General features: G+C 35.3%; 1 protein-coding gene and 1 non-coding gene across 2 annotated transcripts in view; one reads left to right on the forward strand and one right to left on the reverse strand.

Annotated features, from left to right (window-relative positions):
* Positions 1 to 21,729, reverse strand: part of LOC123704479 (ankyrin repeat domain-containing protein 50) — a 78,817-nt gene that overhangs the window by 8,486 nt on the left and 48,602 nt on the right. The window contains exons 19-30 of the mRNA XM_045652873.1: positions 17,110 to 17,252; positions 15,952 to 16,095; positions 14,589 to 14,768; positions 13,615 to 13,685; positions 12,578 to 12,759; positions 11,258 to 11,399; positions 9,814 to 10,004; positions 2,589 to 2,687; positions 1,977 to 2,160; positions 904 to 1,084; positions 671 to 740; positions 50 to 196 (exon numbers count right to left, since the gene is read on the reverse strand). Of these exons, the coding sequence (XP_045508829.1) occupies positions 50 to 196; positions 671 to 740; positions 904 to 1,084; positions 1,977 to 2,160; positions 2,589 to 2,687; positions 9,814 to 10,004; positions 11,258 to 11,399; positions 12,578 to 12,759; positions 13,615 to 13,685; positions 14,589 to 14,768; positions 15,952 to 16,095; positions 17,110 to 17,252 (1,734 nt within the window). The remainder of the gene's footprint in view (positions 1 to 49; positions 197 to 670; positions 741 to 903; positions 1,085 to 1,976; positions 2,161 to 2,588; positions 2,688 to 9,813; positions 10,005 to 11,257; positions 11,400 to 12,577; positions 12,760 to 13,614; positions 13,686 to 14,588; positions 14,769 to 15,951; positions 16,096 to 17,109; positions 17,253 to 21,729) is intronic.
* Trnav-uac lies at positions 15,543 to 15,615 on the forward strand. Its single transcript has one exon. It is a non-coding gene; the product is annotated as a tRNA-Val (tRNA).

Here is a 21,729-nt window from a genome sequence, read left to right on the forward strand (position 1 = left end):
TACGCTCCGGTCTCAGTCTATATACGTTCCTAAGTCTATATATACATACCCAACGGAGTAGCCCCCTGTGTGCACACAGCGGCCGGGTCCGCACCATGCGCTAGCAACGCTCTGAGTGCGGCAGAACGTCCGCGCCACGCGGCCGCGTGCAGTGCGGTGCGAGCGCAGCGGTCGCGCCCGTCCACTGCCGCACCGCCTGCAAGTGTGCATGTGGCTTTAGTTTTTTAAAAAGCGAAGTGTTTGAGCGGGATAGCGTTAAAAAGAGTGTACGTGTGGCTTTACTTTTTTTGACGACATTGCGAAATATTAAAACGAACGACCTAAGACAGTGTTTAAGTAGCTTTATTGATTGACGAGAATAAAAAATGTACATGTGGCTTTACTTTTTTGAGAAAACGAAATGTAAAAATGGTCGCGACCGTCGACTGTCGTGACTTTATTGATTGACAAAAAAAATTGGAAAGCAAAATATGTAAATATAAATTTAATCAAATTCAAGTAAAATAAAGTTACACGGATGCGTACGTGTATACGTGCGTACACGAACTAAATCACGCACATACACACGAATAACTAACGGGATAGAAGTATTCAATATTTTTAACTTTTCACGTTCATTTTTCTCAACAAATTAACACTTAATTCGATGGTATTATTAAAAAAAACTCACCAACTTTAATGAGTAGATTAACCATCTCGGTATGACCCTGCCAGGCTGATACGTGCAGTGGTGTTCGACCCTGGAAATCACAAAAAAAAATATGATTTTCAATTTCAAATTTCTTATCTCACCTTCTTCATTCTTAATTATTTAAGAAACCTGTTTAAAATTTAAACAATTTATGTGTTCATTATTAGCAATATATAGCGATTTCGAGGTCTTCCCCTCTTCCCCCCACTCACCTCAGTATCACAACAGTGCACACTAGCGCCAGCTGCTATCAACTGTCTCGCCATAGCGATCCTATTGTCCAAGGCCAGTACGTATAAAGTGCTGCGTCGATCGGCGTCAACTGCATCGACGTCTGCACCGCGAGAGAGTAGGCAAGCTACTGTCTCGAATTGGCCTTCTAGCGCGGCGAGTCTGGGGAAAAGGAAAAAAAATACCTATGACATATGTGGGTATATTAATAACTACATAGTATAAAACAAAGTCGCTTTCTCTGTCCCTATGTCCCTTTGTATGCTTAAATCTTTAAAACTACGCAACGGATTTTGATGCGGTTTTTTTTAATAGATAGAGTGATTCAAGAGGAAGGTTTTAGTATATAATTTATTAGGTTTTAGACAAAGCGGGCGAAGCCGCGGGCGGTAAGGTAGTATTATTACATAACATAAGTATTTAAAATGGCACACGATAAATAGATATTTCTACGTGACAAGAACGTCAGGGATTAGATTGTTCTAATGCACTGATATTTTCTTAATAAAAATATATATTTAAACAAGAAAAATAACTTTGAATGTATAAAAGATGACAAGATAAATCATACATCAGAAATATATGAATAAGTCAATTAAAAATAAAGTCCTAATCAAGGTACTCGTAACGAATACGCACACGCAAAATAATAAGTAATTTATAAATCTGTAACGAGATCCAAATATCCTTCTTATGTCGCTAGCAATAAGGACCCTTTTCCCTCGAAACAAAACACAACTTTTTCTACAAAACTAAATCTTGTGATGCCTAGCGATAACGTCACTTTCTCTCGAAACAAAACAAAACTTTTTCTAGAAAACTAAGTCTTGTGATGCTAGCGATAAGGTCACTTTTCCCTCGACACAAAAAACTACCTACAAAATCTTACGACTTACCTAAGCGCAAATGTAACTCTTAACACTAGCAATAAGGTCGCTTTTTCCTCGATGCAAAAAGTAACTTTACCTACAAAACCATCATTTTCATCCACTCACCTACGTGCAAATGTAGCTCTTAACTTTCTAACAATAAGGTAGAAATTTCTTTGATTTACCTTAACGCAGTTTTTCCATCATGAGCCCTTTGATCAACAGGCGCATTCCATCTATCTATTAGCACTGTGACTAGATCCAAATGTCCCTCTTGTGCCGCTAGCAATAAGGGCCCTTTTCCCTCGTTGTCCGCTTCGTCGACTTTTGCACCTGCTTCTAGTAATGCTTCGCATACTTCTATGTGACCTGTAAATATTATTTATAATTTTTTTTAACAAAAGAAACGAAAAAATGTTACACTACATTTTTTTCCAACCTCGATAAAGAAGTTTCACTTCAAAAGGTACAATAATTGTAATTGACATCTACGTGGTCTGGAGTTAATGTGATAATTATATTTACGAATGAATCAAAAATATTGAATCACAAATTAACAGTACACACCAAATAAAAAACAACAAACAAATACACACAAATTGAACAATTGCAGGTAACAAAAAATATAATCAAAAAATAGTGTCAAAAATAGGTCGTGATTAGATTTCTTAAATAATAGAAAAAATCGAATCAAGAGCCGGGAGATTATAAATATGTACATAATATATAGATGATTTATTTGGCCAAAGTATTAACATTTACCACCGTACTTCAAAATAATTCATAAATAATTGTACCTTCAAAAGCGGCATAATGCAACGGCGTCCAACCCGAGTTGTCTCTGTGATGTTCGTCCAAACCGCGGTCCAACAGCTGACGGACCACTTCTACGTTGCCTGCGAATAAAATATAAGTATTTGAAATGGAAGGAAGCTCTTATTGTCCCTATATACAAATCGGGTCCTAAAAACCATATTATCAATTATAGGCCGATTTCTATATTAAACTCACTCAGTAAAGTTTTTGAAAAACTTATACATCTTCGAATAAGTCCTTTAATATATAAATTCATTCCTCCAGAACAGCACGGCTTTATAAAGGGACGCTCTACCGTAACAAACTTATCTATACTTACAAACTATACATTGCAACAACTGGATGGGGGTAAACAAGTGGATGTGATCTACACGGACTTCGAAAAAGCATTCGATCGTGTAGATCACATCATACTTCTTAAAAAACTATATGCTATCGGTATATGAGGTGATCTATATCGATGGATCTGTTCTTATATCAGTAAAAGAATGCAGGCTGTAGTGATTGGAGGGGCAAAAAGTAACTTCGTAAATATCATATCTGGAGTTCCGCAGGGCTCAATACTTGGACCTCTTTTATATAACGCTTATCTGTTTGATATTTTCAGCTGTTTTATCCACTCTAAATATCTAATGTATGCGGATGATAAAAAAATCTATCTTGCTGTTGAATCTATTAATGATTGTAAAAATATTCAAAGCGACCTTACTAATTTAGAAGCCTATTATAGAAAAAATAGAATTACTGTCAATATTAAAAAATGTCAAAAAATATCAATTACTAGAAAAAAGGCACCCATTTCATTCACTTATACATTAAATGATGATCCAATAAAAGAAGTCAACTGGGTAAAAGATCTTGGTGTAATTATTGATCAAAAATTAAGTATGACACAGCATATGGACGTAGTCGTGAATAAGGCGCTTAAACAACTTGGGTTTATTAAACGCACTTGTAAAATTTTCAAAAATATTAGTTGTATCAAAGTTTTGTATTCTACATATGTCAGGAGTATACTCGATTATGCCTCAAATATTTGGTCTCCATATTATGCTAAACACGTAAACAGATTAGAATCTATCCAAAAAAGGTTTTTAAACATTTTTTCGTCCATTACGACTCATGTACAAAACAAAACACAAATAGTATCATTATTCCATCAGAATATTGCAGGTCTCCTGAATAAGCTTAGTTCACTAGAAGTTGCTTTAAATGATATTTCACACAAGAACTCCACAATAAATATCATTTGTTTATCAGAAACGTTTATAAGATCCGGTGACGAGGCGAATATAATATTAAAGAATTACAAACTTGCTAGTTATTTTTCACGCGCCTCCGAAAGACGCGGTGGTGTATGCATTCTGATAGAAAAAATATTAAAATATAAACAGATAAATTTTGATAAAGAACTTATAGAAGAAAAACTATTTGAATGTTGTGGCATCGAAATACCTTGTATGCAATGTTCTGTTATTTGTATTTATAGAACCCCTAACTCAAATGTAAATGATTTCTTGACAAAATTCGAACTGCTGTTACATAAAATGACACGTAATACAAAATCAAAATTAATCGTAGTGGGAGATATGAATATTGACATACTTAAACGAAACGTTACTAGTATTCATTTGAAGGATATTTTATTAAACTATAATTTACAATTGCACATAACTGAACCCACAAGGCAAAAGTCCTGCATAGATATCATACTAAGTAATATTCCAGACGCACAAGGGCAGGTCCACTTTTTGGACCTTTCCGACCATGAGACAGGGCAGACACTGCACTTTCAAACTACTAAAAGTAAAGGTAATCATGCGCGTTTTGTATTCAAGAGAGACTTTAGCAAAGATAATATACGCAAATTTAAAGAATGCTTATCAAGTCTTACTTGGAATGATGTTATAGAACACTCTTGTAATGAAGCATTTAATATTTTCCATGATACTTTACAATTGTTTTACAACCTTTGCTTTCCAGTGTACAGAATACACGTCAAGTATAACACCGTAGCTCCTAAATGGTTATCAAAGGGTATCAGAGTGTCAAGTGTGCGAAAAAGAGAACTCCGTTACAATTATCACAAAATTAAGAATACATATAATAGAACTACGTATACATCTTATGCAAAGATGCTGAAGAAGTTGATTATGTTATCACAAAGAAATTTTAATTCATTTTATATAAGCAACGCCAAGAATAAATCTAAAGCCACGTGGAATATAATTAATAATAAATCTGATAATTGTAAATTTCGTATAAATAATTTAGAATCAATAAAATTAGGAGAACGGCTTATACATAATCCTGAAGAAATTTCTAGAGCTTTTAATTACTATTTCATAAATTGTAACATGAATTTGAAACCTCATTTTATTAATAAAAGTTTCAAAGGAATAAATTCTTCAATGTTTTTATTACCATGCTCCGAAAACGAAGTTAGTAAAACTATCAGTCACCTAAAAAACACAAACGCAGTAGGTTATGATGACATATCGACGAACATACTAAAATGGTGTAATAAAGAACTTACATATGTGCTGACCCATATAATAAATAAATCACTTAACGAGGGAATATTTCCAGATAAACTTAAGGTATCGGTTGTAAAACCAATTTACAAAAAAGGTGAGAAACAGGTAATGGATAACTATAGACCAATTACCCTCATCCCCACTATTGCAAAGCTATTTGAGAAACTGATGTATGTAAGAATTGAAAGCTTTCTAAAGAAATTCTCTATCATAAAAAAGGAACAAAATGGATTCCAAAAAGGGAAATCTACTACGCTTGCAGCCTATTCACTTACGAAAGGTATTTTGGAAAGTATTGATAAACGTAGACCAGTGAGTGTAATATTCTTTGACATGTGTCGTGCTTTCGATTGTGTAGATCATGAATTACTTCTACACAAATGTGAAATTTATGGTCTACGTGATCCGGTCCTTGACTGGATCAGATCCTACCTCAGTAATCGCATGCAATGTGTGGAAATTACCTATACAGATAATAAATCACAAGAAAATACGGTAAGATCGCCATATCTCCATAATAAATTAGGTGTACCGCAAGGCAGTATTCTCGGACCTCTTCTTTTTATATTATATATCAATGACTTGCCTAGCATCACAAATTATTCATGTAATTTATTTGCGGACGACTTATCAATAACGATTCCAAACTCAAATACTCACATTACACATGATAACGAAATTAATATGACTATACAAAAAGTAATGAAATGGATGACATCTAATAATTTGACAATAAACTTAAGTAAAACCAAAATCATTAATTTTAGAAATTATGGCAATCAACCTAGACATCATAAAATATTTCATGAAGGAATTAAAATTGAACAAGTAGATGAAACAACTTTTCTAGGTATTGTTCTGGATGCTAACTGTAACTGGAAGAGCCACGTAAGTATCGTGTGCTCACGTATTAACAAATTCGCCTTTGCATTGAGAAGGCTCAGGAGACTAGTAAATCAACAAACTGCGATAACAGCATATCACGCATACGTCGCATCTATTCTAAGGTATGGCCTAATTTTATGGGGTAACTCCACTGATATAAATAGAGCTTTTATAGCTCAAAAAAAATGTATACGAGCTTTGTGTGATGTTGGGCCACTAGATAGCTGTAGACCTCTTTTTAATAAACTTAAAATCATGACCCTTGTTTCGCTATATATTTTTCAAATTGGTATTTTTGTTAAAAGTAATCCACACTGGTTTTTAAAAGCGAATGAATGTAGTCTTTTTCCGTCCCGAGATAAAGAAAAACTCATGTTACCGATGTGCAAAACTGCTTTATATCGCAAAAGCTGTCATTTTATGATTATTAAAATTTATAATGCCATACCAAAATCAATACGTGAATTACCAATTTCATTGTTTAAAAAAAGACTAAAGAAATGGCTTATTGACGGAACATTTTATAATTTAAATGAGTTTTTCTCTACCCAGACATGAGTATTATTATCGGTTTATTATTGTTTATTTATTATTATTATATTCTTTTTTTTAAACGCTGACATTTTTTCACTATACAATTGCATGCCAGTTCACATGGCGAACACTGTTACCCAATACTTTGTAAAACATCTAATGTACCTACGTGTTCAAGCAATGAATAAATGAATTTTGAATTTTGAAGGTTTTTGTGTTTTAAAGCTAGACACTGCTTCAACACATATACGGATGTTTGCTTATACTTTAAATTAGAACCATTACAACTTAGACGTATTAAAAGTGACTTATTGTTTCTTCATGCTTTATGCAACGGAAGAATTGATTCTTCGGAACTCCTAGAACTGGTTTATTTCAATACCCCTCAGTTTAGAACTCGTCACACATCATTATTTTATACTCCTAACTCTAGTAGTAATTACGCAAAGAATCGAATTATGTGTAGAATTTCTCATATACAGGGTTACAGGTAAAGTCGATGTAGATCCGTTAAGGGCATGTAGTACACATCATTTCTGAATGATTTCACTATGTAACCTCCCATCCTAAACTTAACCGTTTTCGAGATATTCGAGTTTTAATTTTTTTTATGAAAATGCCCAATTTTTCGGCTATTCAATTGAATATTTTGAATTTTTTTGACTCTTATGATTATTTTTTTGGTTTTTTACATGAAGAATGAGATGCTTAATTACCTCAATGACTAAAATTGCACGTAAGTTAACTAAATAGGTCATTGTAGACGATCGAAACTTAAGAAAATAAGTACAAATTATAAAAAAATATTTTTCTCTTCTGGATATCTCAAAAAATTATTATGGCACTTGCTCTGCAGATATGCTTAAAAACATCTACATTTTATCAGCTATCCAACGAGGTATAACACTCTAGGGTATTCATTAACCTCAAAGGTGAAACTTAGTTTCTAAGGCTACATGGCAGTCAGAATAAATAGCCCTTATTTAAACTAATTAATTTGACTTAAGTTCAGCATCATCATTTCAGCATGCTGGCTTCCACTATTGAACATAGGCCTCCCTCGGCTAGGTACAACCTTCATGCATCCATCGATATCCCGCTATCCTGACCTAGGAGATCATTTTTTTTGTTCACATCGTCGATCGTACAAATAATGACCGTACGCCAACTATTACTTGAGCGTAAGTGACTAGTTACTGGCTATTGTTTGGAAAATAACGTAATCTGTGCGTTGTTAACGTTAGTTGACATACAAAGTCACTCACGCTCAACTCATAGTTGGCGTACAGATCGTCGGTGATTGTAGTAAGCTAAATAAAACAATAAATCAGTTAGTTAGTAAAATAACATTTATTCACCTAATGTTTTTGAATAAAATTTTATAGTTCATGTTCTACGTGTCCACATCTTTCGCACACATTTTCTCATTCTTTCACGTAGTCCACTTTTCACTACACCATGTGGTTAATGTTCTTCTTATGTCGTTAGCAGCATTTCAACAGCACACAAGCAGCATCCTTTCTTTGAGAACTTCCACTAACGATATGGGGTTGGGCTCACTGTAAACGAGGCTCGTTATGTGCCTCCATACATAAAAATCAATCAACAAATCAATGGGGGTCAGGTCGGGACATCCGGGTGGCCAGGGTAAAGGCCCACCTCGTCCAATCCATTTGTTAGGATAGTTAGTGTCCAACCATTCCCTAACGCTTCTCCTGAAATGAGCAGGGCAGCCATCATGTTGAAACCACATGTCCCGCAGTAATTGTAATGGGAGATCATTAGTAGGTCACCTAAGTCACACACATAAGTCGTGTGGGAATCCGAAAGCACAATAATTCGCATCTACCATGGACGAATCGCCTGAGCAGACTAAAATGGATGGCAAGCAAACAAACGACCAAATACAAAACAATGGGCATGTTGTATCCCCAAATTTGTTTTTGCACATTATTTTTCTCACTCTCATCTGCATAAATCGTAAGTTGTCTCGCTCACACGCACCGGATTAACTTGAAGGACAATAGCCGAGGGACCCGTTAGACCTACTATCTGAACCTTTTCAACTATGTTTTTTCCTATGATTTTAAATACAACCCTAGAGTGTTATACCTCGTTGGATAGCTGATAAAATGTAGATGTTTTTAAGCACATCTGCAGAGCAAGTGCCATAATAATTTTTTGAGATATCCAGAAAAGAAAAATATTTTTTTATAAATTGTACTTATTTTCTTAAGTTTCGATCGTCTACAATGACCTATTTAGTTAACTTACGTGCAATTTTAGTCATTGAGGTAATTAAGCATCTCATTCTTCATGTAAAAAACCAAAAAAATAATCATAAGAGTCAAAAAAATTCAAAATATTCAATTAAATAGCCGAAAAATTGGGCATTTTCATAAAAAAAATTAAAACTCGAATATCTCGAAAACGGTTAAGTTTAGGATGGGAGGTTACATAGTGAAATCATTCAGAAATGATGTGTACTACATGCCCTTAACGGATCTACATCGACTTTTCCTGTAACCCTGTATACAATAAAGACTATAAAGAACTAGATATTTTCCTTTTATCAAAGCAAAGATTTATAAAAGAAATTAACAAAATTCACATACAATTCGGCTTTAGTACTAACACGCAAGTCCAGACAACCACACATTCACATCACACTAACACTCACACACACATACACACACTCACACAAAGGGAGATTTCAGATTTAACTGTTTAATTATTTATTAACCTTTCCTACTGTATTATATAATTCACCAAAACATGGAAAACACTCCTTCCTGATATGTCATTTAAAAAATAACTCATTTATCTAGCTGTAAGTATCTTGTTTTGTAATCTTAATTGGCTCATAGTTCTGTATCACTATATTATGAAATGTTATTTACTGTAATGCTGTATGATTACGAAGAAATAAATAAATAAAAATAAATAAAAAGTATTCTATGTAAAATATTTAACACTAGCTGTTCCCCGCGATTTCACCCGCATTGGTCAGCTCCTCGATAAATGGGCTATCTAACACCGAAAGAATTTTTCAAATTGGACCAGTAGTTCCTGAGATAAGCACGTTCAAACAAACAAACAAACTCTTCAGCTTTATAATATTAGTATAGATTAATTTATTCATCTTTTTGAATACTAATTTCAATCTCAACACATTAAAGCTTTACTTTGTTCATTGCTTTTTACTGCGTTTTAATTATATTTCGTTAATAAAATTAATTAACAAACTCACCCTGCGCAGCCGCCGTACTTAACACAGTTCTACCCTCAGCGTCCATAGTATCAACACACGCGCCCCAGAACAGTAACAACCGCACAGTAGCCGCGTGTCCGGCGGAAGCAGCCGCCCATAGAGCTGTGCGACCTGCTGAGTCTGTAGCTTCTATATCCGCTTCCGCTTCGAGAAGGACTTCGCAGATTTCGCTAAAAAGGTTGGAGAGGGTGTTAGAATAGATTGGTGCGTTGGTTTTTTATGTGTGAAGTTGTTTGTTAGTTTTGTAGGTATGGTAAAGTTGCGGACCAAGGATTGAACCTTGGGGTACCCATGTCAATTTAGATAGTTGCTGTCCTTTCTTTTGTGAATTACGATGTCCAACTTTAAGAAAGTATGTGATATAAGGTCAATTTTATTATAAGTGAGGCAATAATGTAATATATTCATTTATTGAACAAAATATAAAATTCTAATTGGCTAAACAATATAAAATTCTTTGGTTATAAACGTTTTTTGGCCGTACGCTAAGCATTTGATCGTCATCATTTTCAGCAAAGTATTGCGTATTAGACCACAAAGTTTTTTGTAGGACCAATTTGGAAACGAAGCTAATTATGTATTAAATTATTTTTATTTTATTCAAATACTAGCGGTCCGGCCCGGCTTCACCCGTGGTACATATTAACGTTTTCTTTACATAAGAACCATTCTTGTACTTCAAGGAATATAATAAAAAAAGAATTAACGAAATCGGTTCAGCCGTTCTCGAGTTATGCGCTTACCAACACATTTTGGGATTCATTTTTATATTATAGACTAGCTTCCGCCCGCGACTTCGTCTGCGCGGAAAAATTAAGAAAAATTAAGATTTTTTTTCTACGTATTTTTCCGGGATAAAAAGTATCCTATTTTATGCCCAGGATAATAAGGTATAATTATACCAAGTTTCATCGAAATCGAACCGTTAGTTTTCACGTGATGCCTGAACATGTATGTTCAGGCATCACGTGAAAACTAACGGTAACAGACAGACAGATAAAAATTTTTTTTTAATCACATATTTGGGCTTGGTATAGATCCAGTAACACCCCCTGCTATTTATTTTTTCAATATTTTTCAATGTACAGAATTGACCCTTCTACAGATTTATTATATGTATAGATAAAAAATTTTTTAATCACATATTTGGGCTTGGTATCGATCCAGTAACACCCCCTGCTATTTATTTTTTCAATATTTTCAATGTACATAATTGACCCTTCTACAGATTTATCTTTAATATATATAAATCTCGTGTCACAATGTTTGTCCTCTATAGACTCCTAAACCACTCAACCGATTACAATAAAATTCGCACACCATGTGCAGTTCGATCCAACTTGAGAGATAGGATAGTTTTTTCAAATCGTTTCAGAGAAAGCGGGCGAAGCCGCGGGCGGTAAGGTTATATGTATATACACACGTGTGTCCCTCGAAAGCGGCCACGAGCAGTGGCGCAGCGCCGTCCCTGTCCCGCGGGCCCACGTCGGCGCCGCGCTCTATGAGCAGCGCCGCGCACTGCGCGCCCGCGCCGCACAGCGCAGCCACCGCTAGGGACGTCCTACCTGTGGGGGTGGGAATTGCTCGGTGTTAGTGCTTACTTATACTAATATTATAAAGCTGAAGAGTTTGTTTGTTTGTTTGAACGCGCTAATCTCGGGAACTAATGGTCCAATTTGAAAAATATACTTATATTATAAAGCTGAAGAGTTTGTTTGTTTGAACGCGCTAATCTCGGGAACTACTGGTCCGATTTGAAAAATTCTTTCGGTGTTAGATAGCCCATTTATCGAGGAAGGTTATAGGCTATTTATACTAATATTATAAAGCTGAAGGGTTTTTTTTTTGTTTGTTTGAACGCGCTAATCTCGGGAACTACTGGTCCGATTTGAAAAATTCTTAGATAGACCATTTATCGAGGAAGGTTACAGGCTATATATCATCACGCTACTACCAACAAGAGTGGAGACACGGGGGGAAACCGCGCGGAGCAGCTAGTTGTAAGAAAGATGTCGATATTGACATTAGATTAACATTTAAGTACTTTGACATTCAAAATATTATTATATGAAAATTTACTTTAAAATTACATATTATTTTTTAGCAAATTGACATATTCTATGTAACTTAAATGTAATGTTGTATTTTCCTGCAAATAAAGGTGCAGTAAATAATGTAGACTGTATCCTTTGTTGGAAAATCATAAATAAATAAATTAGTAATACAGATGTTGACTGAAAAAATATTTAAACATCATGAGGTCAAAAGGAGTTCATGCGGCCACCGCTAGTGATGTCCTGCATGTTGTAGTCATGGAAATTAAATGATGTAAGTGCATCTTGTGCTATAGCTATGCTGTTTGACATAATAATTCGAATTTGAAACGGTATAAAAAATGTGAAAAAAATCAACAATAAAATGTAATCGTGTTGTTAGATGATAAAGAACGTATGCATGTTTTGAAGTGAAACTTCTTTATCTGGGTTGGAAAAAAATTTAGTGTAACATTTTTTCGTTACGCGTGACATTTTTCCGTTACGCGCCATCTTTTTTTTATCCCTACCACGCGTGATTCGACGTATTTCTGTAAAGTTGCATATAGTAAACTATTTTTTGAAAAATAAAGTCATAAAGAGGTTTCACTTCTTACGTGTGTACACTAGTACACGCACAGATTTTTTTTTAATCTCTGCTAACCCTACCGACCTATTTTCCCCCCTATTTTTCCCTTCCCCCCACTCACCATCCTCATCAGCCCTATTCGGATCAGCCCCAGCATCCAGCAACATGCGCACAATATCGGCATGTCCCATGTACGCAGCCGCCATTAATGCAGTCCGTCCGCACGCGTCCGCACGATCGGGTGCGGCGCCGCCCGCAAGTAACCGTGCGGCCACCGCCTCGTGACCGGACCATGCTGCCGCACTATTACACATAAATATGGTAAAATTAATATTAATAAAATAAAACAACGTGTATCTGATTGTGAACGAGAGGCAAGTGTATTTAATGACTAATGAGCAAGAACGAATGAACCGATACATTGATACAATTATTCATACAGTCACAAAAGTAATTACATTCTTCACTCTCTTACTCACTAGGTGACGTAGGTTTCATTTGATGTCCATAGATTAAAAACAACAATTCATAATTATTATAAAAAATTAAAATTACTAATTAAGCTATTTGCATAGCTTCTATCGCGGGCCTTGAGCGCGGGGACCGAATCGAGAAATTTCGTAACGAAAAACCTCACGCTCCCCACTCCGACGGGCGGAGGTGTGGCTTGAAGGCATAGCATGCAATAGCTTTACCGAGTGACACACGTCTTTTATAAATTAAAAATTATAGACTGTTGATAAAGTGAAAACATAAATTTTATAACCTAAAATACTAAACAGTTAAAACTCATAAAAATGACTTGTGATTTGCGAACGATTTGACTAACGTCATGACTATGAAATTAAAAAAAAATACAATTATTACACACTAGGTTTCCGCCCGCGGCTTCGCCCGCACAGTCAAAGAAAAACCCGCTTAGTTTCCGTTCCCGTGGGATTTCCGGGATTGCGTCATATTCCCGGGATAAAAAGTAGCCTATGTCCTTTCTCGGGTATCAAAATATCTCCATACCAAATTTCATGAAAATTGGTTCAGTAGTTTAGGCGTGATTGAGTAACAGACAGACAGACAGAGTTACTTTCGCATTTATTATATTAATATGGATAAAATTTTACAGTTCATATTTTACAATAATTGTTTGATCTTGTGGCTTACCGTAAAGCAGTTCGATTATCTGCGTCCACGCAGTCCACGTCGCATCCGTGTTCCAACAGTATATCTACCACCTGCGTGGAAATAAATCAATGTTATTAAATAAAATCGTTATTATTTTTATCAAATATCCACAAAATACACAGTTAAGTTAAAATTCCTATAATAGACACATTATGCGTTAAATTTTAAACATTTAGCAAGTCTTAGAGTTTAAACTAAGTAAAAATTAATTATAACAAGAAAACTTAAACTAACTAGTCAACGAGCTGGTCTCTCCGGTTGCTATAGCAACGCGTACCTCGCTATAGCGTGACGATTACGTGCTGAGTGTAGCTCCGCACCCATTTTCATGGCAAATTTTATCTGTTTACACGGTAACCATAGTAACGCGCACGAGCTTCGCTATACCACGACGACTAATGGCCGTTCCCAATATTCAAACTACGGTTATAGATATCAGCTATCTCCGATAGCTAGTAAGGTTCTATCTATCGTAAGATAGATAAGATATTGGGAACGGCCATTACTGGCTGTTATTGGGACGCCAAAACAAAACATAGATGGCATTTACTATCTTTAGTATGACAAACCGAAGATAGATACGATATTGGGACCGGCCATAAGTGTGGAGCGCAGCTCCACACATTACTGTGGCAATCGCTATCTGTTTACAGTGTAACCATGACAACACGCACGCGCCTCACTATACAATGATAACTACGTGCTTACTATGGCAACCGCTGTCTATTTACACGGTTACCATGGCAACCCGTACCTCGCTATGCCCCGCCCGCACAGCAGCCCGCAGCACGCTCCACCCATCCATCCATCCATCCCGCCCCCATTTGTTTACACTGTCACCATAGCAACGCGCACGCGCCTCACTATACCACGATAACTACGTGCGGAGCACCGCTCCACACATTACCATGGCAACCGCTATCTATTTACACGGTTACCATGACAACGTTTACCTCGCTATGCCCCGCCCACGCCGCAGCTCGCAGCACACTCCACCCCTCCCCGTCCGCATCTGCCGCGCTGGCCCCGGCGCGCAGCAACAGCGCCGCGCACGCAGCTCGCCCGCTGCGGGCCGCCGCGTGCAGTGCCGTGCTGCCTGAGCTGTCGCGCGTTTCCACTAGCTGCGGACAGCGCTGGAAAAAACATTATATTTATTTATTTATTTTATTTAACCATTTATTGTACCACACCATTTAATATTACAATGTACAGTTTATATATTTGTATGGATGCGAGGTAAAGTACAAAAGGTGACCTTATCGCTTTAAAAGCGATTTCTTCCAGGCCACCTAAGGCTAACTAATTATATTATAGTATTAGTTCGAAGTTTGGACCATCAGAAGTCACATTAGGAAATACAATCTGATGTCACAACTTGTAGATGAGACGACTTAAACTTGATTTAAATCTATTAACGGTAAAAGCAACTGCTCAAAAGTCGAAAAAGAAGGCAACTACGATGTGACATAGCTCTTACCGGTTTCACTATATAAGTGATAAAAATTATTAGTTGAAATTTTAATATTCGGCCTGTCCATTCGTATTCTGACCAACTGAAGGAAAATTATTTTTTTAAACCAGCTTTGAAAAAAAGTCGGTTAATAATTATTATTAGAGCTAGCGCGCAAGAGCAACTTTTGTCTCCGCAACTATTTAGTCTCTCCCATCAACTCTATGGGCTAGTAAGAAAGTGCGCGCACGTAGCGACGCAACTCCCCATACAGTTGATGGGAGAGACTAAATAGCGAAGGAGACAAAAGTTGCTCGTGTGCGCTAGCTCTTAAAGTCAAAACACAGAGTACATTATAATCACAACATGACCTACATCTCAATTCAACACACGTTAAAATAACTTTCACTTTAAGTGAAATTCCAATACATTCACAATTTCGTTGTCAACTACAATGGGTTCCGTGGTGTAGTGGTTATCACATCTGCTTTACACGCAGAAGGCCGCCAGTTCGATCCTGGCCGGAATCATAATTTTTTACTTTTTACAATTATAATTCTATTAATATTAACAAAATTATTTTTTTATAAAACGTTAATTTCAACGTTTTAAAAACCCAAAATTTTCCTTGTTGTTTTTTTTCCTCCAATTTATTTTCTCTTGCTAAATTTAAGATAACTATTTATCTTCAAATTATTTTTAAAAATGTTATGTATTTTACAGCTTATAAATCGACTTACAGTCTTCATCATTCATCATCATTTTCTCTGCTTGAATTTCTCAATCACCTCGCTAACCAACTCACAAACAACACCATACCTTACAATTCTTATATATAATCATCATCTTCATCATCACCACCTCACCTTCAACAAACTCGCCAGCGCCTCTTCATCACCCCTACTCGCCAGCTCGTGAATAGTGCTGGGGTCCATCACCAGCGCATCATCTTGCTCATCACCGGTCGCGTCGTTTATCTCTTCACTCTCCACTTGCTGGTCTGTAGAGAGCTGTGGAAATGTACGAATCATATCAAAATCGAATCATCATTTATTTGCCAGAATGTAAGTTTTACAGTTAATCATCTATGTATATATTATATAAAAAATTCCCGTGTCACAATGTTAGTTACCATACTCCTCCAAAACGGTTGGACCGATTCTCATGAAATTTTCTGTACATATCGGGTAAGTCTGAGAATCGGGCAACATCTATTTTTCATATGTACCACGGGCGAAGCCGAGGCGGACCGCTAGTATTATATAAAAATGAAAAACCCGTTTTCCTTGGTCACGGCATCACACGTGATCGATAATTATTTTATAATTTTCCTTGAAGTACAAAGATGGTTCTTATGGAAAGGAAACAAACATGTACCACGGGCGAAGCCGGGGCGGACCGCTAGTATACAATATGAAGCATCTTTAACAATCATCAACTATAAAACATAGCAAGCAAATTGTATAAATCAATCCATCCATACTTATAAATGCGAAAGTAACTCTGTCTGTCTGTTACTCAATCACGCCTTAACTACTGAACCAATTTGCATGAAATTTGGTATAGAGATATTTTGATACCCCAGAAAGAACATAGGCTACTTTTTACCCCGGGACATAGGATAGGTTTTATTCCGGAAATCCCACAGGAACGGGAACTATGCGGGTTTTTCTTTGACTGCGCGGGCGATGCCGCGAGTGGAAAGCTAGTCATTTATAAAAGAGAAAGAGCATGCGTGGCGGAAAATTTTACCCTCAACGCGTTTAAGTTTCACTTCTGACACGTGCGTGTTTTTTCGCCTATATCCCCCACTTACCACATCAACATCAGGCTCCCTATCACCATCAGCTCGGCTAAGTTCAAGCAGCAGTCTCAGCACACGCCTGTCACGCAAGCTAGCTAGCTAGCTACCCCCCACAAATCCTATATTTCCTCCCACTCACTAAGTCGGGCAATATCTTCTATACAACGAGTATTCGAGGCATAATTTTTTCCCCTAAATCCCCCCATTTTTCCCCACTTACCACATCAACATCTGGCTCCCTACCACCATCAGCTCGGCTCAGTTCAAGCAGGGCTCTCAGCACGCGTCTGTCGCGAGGCCAGCGAGCGGTTTCTTCACCGCTCACTAATTCCGGCATTATGCTTTCGAGCGTGGATGGATCGGCTGGAATGTAATATTTAAAGGTAATATAATATTTACAAGTCAATAACTGCGTTAAAAACAACCGACTTCAAACTTGCATTTGCAACATTTACAAATACAGACAAAAATGCTCATAAAATAAAAACTACTGGGCCTATCCGAATAAAATTTTTATGGGACCAATTCGACACCATCCCGCATCGAACAAAAAAAGAATCACGTAAATCGGTTCAGAAACCTCGGAGTAATCGGTGTACATACATAAAAAAAAAAAAAAAACATACCGGCCGAATTGATAACCTCCTCCTTTTTTTTGAAGTCGGTTAATAATATAATAGCTATATCTGGACAAATATGGAATAACGTTTAAAAGGTCTATAGATTGACAGATATGAAATTCAACGTTAAAATGTAAGAATATGCAAAACTAGCTGTGTCACGGGGGTTCACCCACGGACGAACCCGCGGGAAAAATCAAGTATTTCTATAGATCATGTGTTATTTTAATGTATCTATACTAATATAATAAAGAGGAAAGGTGTGTAATTATGTATGTATGTATGGTATTCACGCATAAACTACTGAACCGATTACAATAAAATTTAGCGCACATATAGAGGGTAACTTGGATTAACACATAGGATAGGTTTTCCCACGGGAATGGGAACTATGCGGGCTTTCCTTTGAAAACGCGGGCGAAGCCGCAGGCGGAAATCTAGTAACCTACTTATATTACTGTAAAGTTTCATCCAAATCGTTCGTTACATACGTTCTTAAATTCAAATCTTTCTTCTTTTTAAAACATGAATAGAATCGAATAACAAAAAATGTTGTGTGGTTTTATGAAACCACGGTAAAAGTGAAACTTTTTTTCACACTATAGACATTTAACTAAAAATTATCATATTTGTACGATAATTATCGTACGTATCGTGCGTCACGCGACATGCTCTACACAGACCAAAAAGTTTGAGACGATGTAATAAAAGTTTCACTTTAAAAATAAATAACGAATTATAGAGAAAAACTAACGAATTGATCATTGAAGTATATACTAAAAACAACTAAACTCACAATCGTCTAATAAAATGTGGACAAAAGTTGTCCGAATGGTATTGCATAAAACATTCATTTAAGTTCTTTTTTTTTAAGCTGCAATAGGGGAGCGCTTGGCCACGATCTCGCCTGATGGTAAACTGAGATGTGACCTAAGATGGAGCGCGCTGCCCTAGAATGTACCTGTTCACTCTCCTCTTGAAGACCTCCATATTGTACTCATCGGGGAACATTTAAGTTCTTAAGGACAGTTAAGAATTTTCGTTAATAATTTTTAACAGTAATGTTCATTGTATGGCTCTTTAGAAAACTCTACCTACTAGACACATAAGCAAAGTTTTGTTTCAGTCAATTTTTGTACGTGATTGTGAGTAATTGTTTATTGTATGTCAATGTAAAACGGGTTCGGCATTTTGTACAACATTCCGATGAAAGATACAGCTTGTGTTAAGAAAGACATAAGTGCAGTATGTACTTTATTTTATTATTATTATATACTGTGTGTAATGTTTCACATATTTTATTTTATAGAAACTTTTTTTATGATGTAAATATAAATCTCAAAAGAAAGGTATAAAATCGAAATCCAATTTTAAAAATACGATCCAGTAAGCTTTAGCTTACTCTTATAAAATTAATATGTTTTCCATGTATAAAAATAATCAGAATCCAAGAATAACCAGAAAAAGGAAACCCTTCTCATACATATAATAAAAGGTAATCAGTATGTAAAAACGACAATTATAAAAAATATCATATACCTCTTACGTAAAATAACATTGTTTTATCCAAAAAACAGCTGTCTCACAATCAAACACACTTAAGTCTTTATTACTCAACTTATGAATGACCACTACTACACTAAAAATTAAAACATCTACTAGTTTCAAGTCACTTGAAAATGTTTCAAAACGACATTCGTTCACATCACAAACAAAAACACGTCGTAAGGAAAACTACCACAAAATAAACGTCCTTCCTCTATGACGATCTATAAACAACTAAGACATGTATAAATTATATCATAACAGCTTTCCGCCCGCGGCTTCGCCCGCGTTTACAAAGAAAAACCCGCATAGTTCCCGTTCCCGTGGGATTTCCGGGATAAAACCTATCGTATGTGTTAATCCAAGTTACCCTCTATATGTGTGCTTTATTTGATTGTTATTAGTTCAGTAGTATTTGCGTGAAAGAGTAACAAACATTCACACATCCTCACAAACTTTCGCATTTATAATATTAGTAGGATGACTAAATTTACCAACAACACGCGATAATGTTCCTTATCACTATAGAGATAAGGCTCAATTCACGTTTCAAAGGAAGCGACTGATAAAATAATTAGTGGAAATTGTGTAATCTGAATTAGTTCGAAATGAATAATTCTCTTAAAAATATAATGATGCATTAGAATATGCAAAATATTATCAGATTTTTTGGAAAAATTGAATAGGTATGAATATCTCTATAATATAAAAATGAATCCCAAAATGTGTTGGTAAGCGCATAACTTGAGAACGGCTGAACCGATTTCGTTAATTCTTTTTTTATTATATTCCTTGAAGTACGAGGATGGTTCTTATGTAGAGAAAATGTAAATATTTACCACGGGCGAAGCCGGGGCGGACTGCTAGTTTCATATAAAAACTAAAGCAGTACTTTGTACTATGGATTAATCTAAATTTAATTGATGAATTTTCGTTTAGTTGTTTACTCTCAAATATTTGAAAAGTCGTAAATAAGTAAAATAAGTAAAAATAAAAAAAAGTCGTTAGTGATAAGGCCGCCAAGTTAATTGTACTCTGTTTTTAGATGTAATTAATTCTAAGGTTTCCTATTTGTACAATTAATTAAGTGTAAAATAAATAAATAAATTGAGATAAACATAAATAACTATCCAGTATCCATAAATTTCCAGAAAATTAAACTGAGTATCCATTGATTCAGATATTATCTTTTTAATCACTTTAAAATCTTATTATAAACATCATAAATATAATAATCAATCTATTCCTAATTTGTCAATTATTAAATTACTATAATCCACACAGAGTAAAAAAACAAGGTTTTGTTATTAAATACCTATTAGTATAGTAGCTGTACAACACTAATTGTATTATTACATCTCATTAAGATGTTTAGTGAAACGAATATTGGAAACTAATGCGTAATTAGATAAGTGTTAATTCATTTACTGTTTTGTTTTTCACTTAAACTCATAATTAATCTATTATTTGAGGCATACTCAAACTCAAACATTTATTTATTCAATAAGACTTCTTCTAGAAGCAGTTTTGAAACGTCGTTACATATTTTTAACATTTACCACCGATTCGGAAAGCAGTATCTATGGAGAAGAATCGGCAGGAAACTCCATAGCCATATCCATCTAATATTAAAATCACCTAAAAACGTGTAATAACTTGCTTATTTAAAAAGTTCTATTGAAATTAAGTTATTGTGATATATTTGGTCCTTCATTTAGTTTTTTGTATATAAAAACAATATTTTAAACAAAACTATGCCGCATTTATTGATAGGGTATAATTTCATAATAATTCCTGTATTTTAATCTATATCTTGCTTTCTATTGAGCTCTTTGAATATATTTTTATTATAATACAAAAGGGACAAATCAAATAACTAAATAAACTGCTTTAAAACATTCAATACCATCTATCATCAATATTATCACTACATAGTATAAAACAAAGTCGCTTTCTCTGTCCCTATATCCCTTTGTATGCTTAAATCTTTAAAACTACGCAACGGATTTGGATGCGGTTTTTTTTTAATAGATGGAGTGATTGAAGAGGAAGGTTTCAGTATATAATTTATTATGTTTTAGACAAAGCGGACGAAGCCGCGGGCGGTAAGCTAGTGTCGAATAAAATAAGGAATAAACAAATTACCCACACATTGGAATTTACTGAAAAAATATCATCACACCACAAATATGTATAATTATAGTTATTTCCATATTTACAAGGAAAAGGGAATATTAACTTCACATTACTTCCTAGTAAGGAAAATAGCAAAACAGATAAATACAATTGTCCTGCACTATTGAAAATGATTTTGTTTGACATTTTAATAATACCGTTAAATATGATTTTTTTTTCACTGGGATCGGGAATTGCCAGTTAAGAAAGAGAGAACATTTTTTTTAAAAAACCTAAAATATTTCGATATTCGAAAACTGCTGAACCACTTCGGATGCAATTTTGTATTTTCGAAATGATATATACCTAAGAGAAGCGAAAATTAAATATATTGTAATAATTTCACCAACAAACTATAAATAACATGACTCACAATCACCTGTTAAAAACCTCCGAGCGATGTTGTACAAAACACTCACTAAATTAACTGATTAACACCTTATTTCATGACAGTAATGTTCAAAGTCCATTGTATCGCTCATTAAAATAACTCTGTCTTA

The sequence above is a fragment of the Colias croceus genome, chromosome 29 (assembly GCF_905220415.1).
Source record: "Colias croceus chromosome 29, ilColCroc2.1".
Lineage (NCBI taxonomy): Eukaryota > Metazoa > Arthropoda > Insecta > Lepidoptera > Pieridae > Colias > Colias croceus.